We start from the raw sequence: 6,288 nt of genomic DNA, 5'->3' as shown, positions 1-6,288 counted from the left end.
TCCCAGGAGACCCCTCGGCTTGAGCTGAGGATGCCCTAGCTTTCAGACATTTCTATCTACGTTAGTCCCTCGCTGTGTGACCTTGGGCAAGCCACTGACCTCTCTGAACTTAAGATTCTTCTTCTGAAAAGATGTTAATTCCTGTCACGCAGGACTACTGTAGGCGTCGGAACAGTGCAGGAAAGGTAGGCCTGGTTCATGCAAATTCACAATTCTAAGTAACAGGAAAAGAGAAAAGACGGACTTGACCGAGGTCGCAACGTGGTAAGAATAGATGAGAGGATTAGAACCCCTTAAAATTTTGAGGAAAATTAGGCTGAAAAGAATTTTCATGAACGCATGGTGATGAGAGCAGATTCCTTTCTGTCTCAGTTGAAAGGTATTGGCTTTTTGTATCAGAAAGAGATTCCCCGTGCTATGGTAAAGGTAGTCCAAGTTTTCATTGGCTTTGGGCAAGATCCTCCCTCAGCTTTCGCATGTCTGTTTCCTTATCTCTGAAATGCAAATGATAAATACTTGTCTCTTGAGGTGGTTGTGAGAGTTAGGTAAGGTTACCTAGCTTCTAGTATGTAGTAGTCACTCAAGAAAGTTACACCAAAAGAAGCTTATTCTAAATCCACAACGGAAGAGATGGAGACTCTGGGCTCAGGAAAAAGAGTGCAAACATTTTTGGCTTTGGAATAACTCAGTCTCCAAATCAGGAGCTACTGGCCCCTGTCAGCGCCAGAAGGGGGTCATATCTGGAACCATTCTCCACCTCCTGGTATACCTGCTCGCAACTGGCTCTTAGGAATAAGTCACCTGGGGGCGCCTGGGCAACTCAGTCTGTTAAGGATCTACCTTTAGCTCAGCTCATGATCCCACAGTCCTGGGATCGAGCCCCATGTCGGCTTCCCTGCTCAGTGGGGAGTCTGCTTCTCCCTTTCTACTCACACTCTCTCTCAAATAAATAAACTCTAAAAAAAAGAGAGAGAGAGAGAAAGTCACCTGATCCCAAGGCGGCCTCTCCTTCACCCCATTCAAAGCCACAGAGACATATGTGAAACACATTTTATTATACAAAACAAGGTGCATCAAAAACTCAGTGTCAGAATAGCTCTGTATTCCAAGGCCTAGTGACTGGACCTTCTCCCTTAAAACCTTCTCACCCCAAGACCCTTTCTAGGGAGTCAGGTTGGGCACATGGGCCCTCAGTCTCCAAAGATCTCCAGCCCTGGCCTAGGAGAGTGAGAACCAGACATAGAAGCTTAAGTGTGGGTGTAGGGCAGTGGGGCAGGCACTTGAACCTCCAAAAATAGGGAGGCTCCTCCTAGGTAAGACTGGACCTATGTCTGTGGTAGAACCACACAAATCCTTCTCTACAGCAACTAAAGCAAGAATGTGGAACCCATCAAAATCTGGAGATGGGGGAAAGCTTCCCCCAAATGCCAACCACAAAGTAGATTCTACAGAAATAAAGCAAGGGTTGACTGCCTTCTGAGGCAGCTGGCTGGGTGTGTAACCTTCTGACCTCCACATCCTGTACAGGGGTAAGTGGCTAAGGTCAGCACCAAAGGTCTGACCAGGATCTCCCTGCCTCCCCTCTACCTACCATGATCCTTGGACTGAAGACCTGCTACTTCCTCGCTTGCTCCTCCCAGCCCAGATGTAGAGTAGACAGACTGGGATAGACTGACAGGGAGCATCCCTGGGAATGTGGAAGCTGCCCCAAGGCCCAGCCCAAAGGACCCTGAAGGCAGGAATCTGGTCTCTGCCTGAGAGTGGCCACAAGAAGCGGCTCCAGGCAGGGGCAGGGAATGGGGTCTGCGGACCGGGGTCCCCTTGCAGACTGGAGGGCGGCAGTGTTTACAGCGGTAGCGCACGTGGGCCTCACACAGCCTGCAGCTCCCCCTGCAGGCGACTCAGCTCCTCCAGCTCCTGCTTGTGGCGGTCGGTCTTGTGTGCCACTAAGGAGCGGTAGAAATGCAGGGCAAAGGCCACGAACACAAGCCCCACGGGTACCATGATTGCCGTGGAGGCCATGGCTGCTTGCCAGCCTGGCCCATGGGCCCCTCCTCCAGCAACACACCCTTGCCGGGGTGGGCAGGCCTCAGATGGCTCAGCCCGTGATGGAGCTACAGAAGGGGAGGACGCCTTGGAAGCTGGACGAAGGGAGGTGGTCAGTGGTAACAGAGTCCCAGGCACCTGGGAGGCAGGTACCAGGGGGGCTGGTGTGCCCAAGGGCGTCCCAATGGGCACAAACTTGACCCAGCCAACCAGGACAACTTCAGCGAGGAAGAGGAAGGTGCCCAAGGCAGTGGAGAAGCCCCAGGCCAGCTCCACGTAGCGGTGGAGTCGCTGGTGTGGCGACTGGTGGACAGAGTTGAGGTTGTGGATGTTGCTAACGGCTTCTATGTGGGGCAGCAGACACGTGGAGACCATGAGTGCAAAGAGGTGCACGGCTACTAGCACGGTGGTGCAGGCACTAAAGGCCACCAGCAGGCCTGGCGGGTATTCATGGTCGCTCTCCAGCTGTACCTCCACCATGGCCACCTATGGGGACAGAGGAGACGGATTGAGTGCCCACCACCTCTTTGGCAGTAGAGGGTTGTTTTGCCCGTTGGTCTACATCACCAGGGCATCCCTGGGGCCTAGAACGGTGCCTGGCAGGAAGGAGGTGCTTAGTCTCTGTTGAGTGAATGAACTGGCCACCTTGGTAAGGCTCTGTGCTGTTCTGGCTTCGGTTTCTGCACCTGGCTATCAAGAGGGCTGACACATTAGATGACACATTTCTGAAAATCTTACCTTGTTAGGGGGCTTAAAAAAGCAGGTTGTGGGGGTGGCTGGGTGGCTCAGTCGGTTAAGCGCCTGCCTTCAGCTCAGGGCATGATCCCAGGGTCCTGGGATCGAGCCCCACATCAGGCTCCCTGCTCAGAAGGGGTCTGCTTCTCCCTCTCCCTCTGCACGCATGCGCGCGCGCACACACACACACACACACACACACACACACTCTCTCTCTCTCTCTCTCTCTCTCTCTCTCTCTCTCTAATAAATAAAATCTTTTTTTTAAAGCAGTTTCTGGAGCTGGGCCGCCTGGGTTTACTCTCAGCTCTACAAGCTGCGGAATCTTGAGCAAGTGATTCAGTTCTATGCCTCAATTTCCTCATCTGGAAAGTGGGGATTGATAATGATACCTACTTACCTTACAGGGTTGTTGTGAAAATTACAACACCTGTAATTTGTTACAGTGCTAAGTGTAAGCACTAAGAATAGTATAAGGCACACAGTAAGCTCTAGGTGTTTGTTGTTGTTATTACGGTTATTAACTGTTCTTTTTTTTTTTTTTTTTTTTTGGTTATTAACTGTTCTTAATACTAGTGTTATTATTAGTGTTAGGGGAGAGCAAGGCTCTTAAGAACACTGAATGAAGTCCAAGGCCAGAGTTTGCAAACCGGTATACCATGAACCCAAGCCAACTTTGCACACATGTTTTGCTTGGCTCATACAGTGTGTTTTTTAAGGAACTAGGTTGCACTTTTAAAACTCAAGAGATTTCCTATAAATATCCCTATTTCTAGATCCCCTTGAAAATTTGGAAGATCTGGTTACACCAGACCCACATTCCTACATGTCAACTATCAGCTAGAGTTGAGTCATGACTGCTCCCTTTGGACAGGTCATGGGGTCTCCTGATAGCCATCCCCACTCAGTCCATAATACCTGCCTGTCCTTTGCAAACATTTGCGTTGATGATGCTATTCTAGAGTTGTATAAATTTGGATTCCAGAGCCAGACTACCTAAGTTCAAATTCTGTCACTTACTTGCTGTGGGATCCTGGGCAGGTGTCTTAACATCTCTGATTTGTTTTCTCATCTGTAAAATGGTCATAGTAGTGGTACCTACTTCACAGAATAATAAATGTGATACACATAAAAGCTGGTACTGCATAACATGGGACACGCATTACCTGGTACTGCATGACAGGGCAATACAATTTGTATAATGTGATTCTAACCCAGGGTACCCAAATACCAGAATCTGGATCTTTCCCCATGCCTGGTTCTAGCAGGACCCATTAGATTGCTCTGGGGCTGGGGGAAGGAAGAAGGTACAGTCTGGAGGGTGCTGGTTAGGAAGACAAAGCTAAGTATTTTGGGAAACTGGGCCATGGCGAGTGTTAGCAGTTTCCACAGACAGAGATCTGGGCCAGGCCTAGGCCTGGTTTCTCCCAGAGCCTGACCCAGCCTTGCTCTCCCCTGGCAGGACTGGGGCAGTCCTGCCCCCAGAACCCACTCATCTGGCCTTTTGATCCTGCAGAGAAGGTCCTGGCGTTTAAGCTGTCACCCTGGCAACGTGCAAGTCCAGCAGCAGGCTGGATTGTCCCCTTGGGAACAGGCTGGACCACGGGATGGATGGGGGTGGGGGACCTCCCTCAGCCAGGTCCATGAAGTCGCTTCCTTCCCTCTGCAGTCTGTACAGGTGAAAGGGAGTCACTTCCCCGTCCCTAGCTAACCCCACATCAGGAAAAGTGGGCTGGCCTATGGATACTGGGCCCCCAAAGAGAAAACCATAGACCCTGGATGACGCCTAGGGATAGACTTTTCCTCTCATCATTCAAATACAGAGGCTCTGGTAAAGAGCAGGGCAGAGACTAACGCAAATCACCTAGTGCTGTGACCCCTCCATCCTCATCTCCATAGGTTCCTATGAAGACCGCCCCCCTCCAGCTTGCTTTCTCCTTCCCATCATGATGGTGGAGAAATTCTGGACTAACGACAGTTCAGTGATCCAGGGTCCTAGATCATTCTGCAGCATTCATCTGCTGAGCACTCTTGGCAGAGGCACTGCCCCATTCTGGGCCTTGGTTTCTATGCCTGCCCAATAAACAGGTAGTCTGAGCCATCTCTGATGTGTGTCTTGCTCTGACACACTGGGATCTAGAGTTTGGCAAGAATCAGCTCATTCTGGGGCAGCTATTTGCAGGCTACAGAGGGCACAGCCTCTATGATCTCACAGTTTCCCACTGGCCCTCGAGGGGTTGGATGCCTGTCCAGGGTCACACAGCTGGCCACAGGCCCAGAGGAGGCAGGGTTTGTGTCTGCTGACTCCTCCTGACCCTGGGACTCCTTCAGTCCCATTTCCTATGAGGCCTCCTCGGGACCGTTAGCTGATATCATCCTCCCACACCTGCAGTTTATCAGATCAGGAATCACGTATCAGCTTCCTAATCACCTTTCCCCAGCAGCTTCCTCAGGGGCATCCTCTCTACTCAAAGCTGTCCTGGGTTACACCAAGCCCTCTTTGTGCCTGCCAGGGACTGGTCATCCTCCTGGGGATGGGGCCGCCTTCAGCTGGGGGACTACTGCATCCAGTTTATTTTCTTTGACTCTCCCAGTCCTGTTTATAGGGCCCCCACCCAGCTCTGATTTGCCTTTGAATCTCTCCGGTGAACCTGGTAATGACTTCTGTCTGGGACCACGCTCCTTCTGGACCTCTCTGCCCCACCCTCGCATATGTATCCCCCTTGGTGATTTGTCTTCCCTCCTTGGAGGCTTGTTTATACTCCCTATGGCCCAGTATATGCTAGGGGTCTGTTTACACACACGCACACACACACGCACGCACACCCGTAAAACGGGACTCGAGTAGTCCCTTGGGACCTTGTCTGTACTCCTTTACCTCTTAAAAACCCTTGCTTTCCCTTTCCTCTGTCCCATCTCCCTTGGGTACCCGTTTACTTGGCCCGCGACCCCCTGCCCCCATGTGCCTCACCCCCACCCTGTGCGCCCCTTCCCTCCCCTCACCATGGCGAAGCCCGAGAGCAGGGCAGACGTGCGGCTGGAGGCTTTGAGCTTGGCCCGGCTGAGGTAGAGGCGGCGCCAGCTGAGGGCCCGCAGCGAGTGCTGACTGGCCCCCATGAGGTCCAAGTAGCCGCGGTGCACGAACTCTCGGTACGTGGCCGAGCCCGCGGGGCTCTCGGCCTCCGGGTTCAGCGGGGCCTGTTCGCCCGCGTCCCCCTCGCCGCCCTTCATCCCGGGGGCCGCAGCACTGGGCGGGCTGGGTGGTCACGGGGGCGCCGAGTCGCCCCGGGGGTCCCACGAGGGCCGGCCCAGGCCGGTGGAAGGCCCCATCCCCGGGCGGGGCGAGCGGGGATGCCGGCGGCGGACGCCCAGGAAGAGGTGCCCGTGTGGAGCAGGGAAAGCAGGCGTCTGCGAGGAGCCCCAGGGGCCGAAGCCGGATAGTAGAGGCCGAAACCGGAACTGGGGCGGAGGCGGAGCCCGAACGGCCACAGGATGGGGTGGAGCTCG

General features: G+C 53.3%; 1 protein-coding gene across 1 annotated transcript; it reads right to left on the bottom strand.

The window, feature by feature from the left end:
- Positions 1-1,036: 1,036 nt before the first annotated feature.
- ORAI3 (ORAI calcium release-activated calcium modulator 3) lies at positions 1,037-6,262 on the bottom strand. Its single transcript, XM_045875379.3, has 2 exons — positions 5,785-6,262; positions 1,037-2,532 (listed from the first exon to the last, which is right to left on the bottom strand). Exons 1-2 carry the CDS (start codon positions 6,010-6,012, stop codon positions 1,870-1,872), a joined length of 891 nt encoding a protein of 296 aa, XP_045731335.1. The 5' UTR covers positions 6,013-6,262; the 3' UTR covers positions 1,037-1,869.
- Positions 6,263-6,288: the final 26 nt, after the last annotated feature.

Source organism: Mirounga angustirostris, unplaced genomic scaffold (genome assembly GCF_029215605.1).
Source record: "Mirounga angustirostris isolate CCGP_5_RB_7025 unplaced genomic scaffold, mMirAng1.0.hap1 SCAF_5, whole genome shotgun sequence".
Taxonomy (NCBI): domain Eukaryota; kingdom Metazoa; phylum Chordata; class Mammalia; order Carnivora; family Phocidae; genus Mirounga; species Mirounga angustirostris.
This window is presented reverse-complemented; position numbering and strand designations above follow the sequence as displayed.

Coding starts and splice junctions, on each gene's coding strand:
- ORAI3 (XM_045875379.3), bottom strand. CDS start 6,012: ATGAAGGGCGGCGAGGGGGACGCGGGCGAACAGGCCCCGCTGAACCCG. Junction 2,533..5,784: donor TGCTCTCGGGCTTCGCCATG/GTGAGGGGAGGG, acceptor CTGTCCCCATAG/GTGGCCATGGTGGAGGTACA.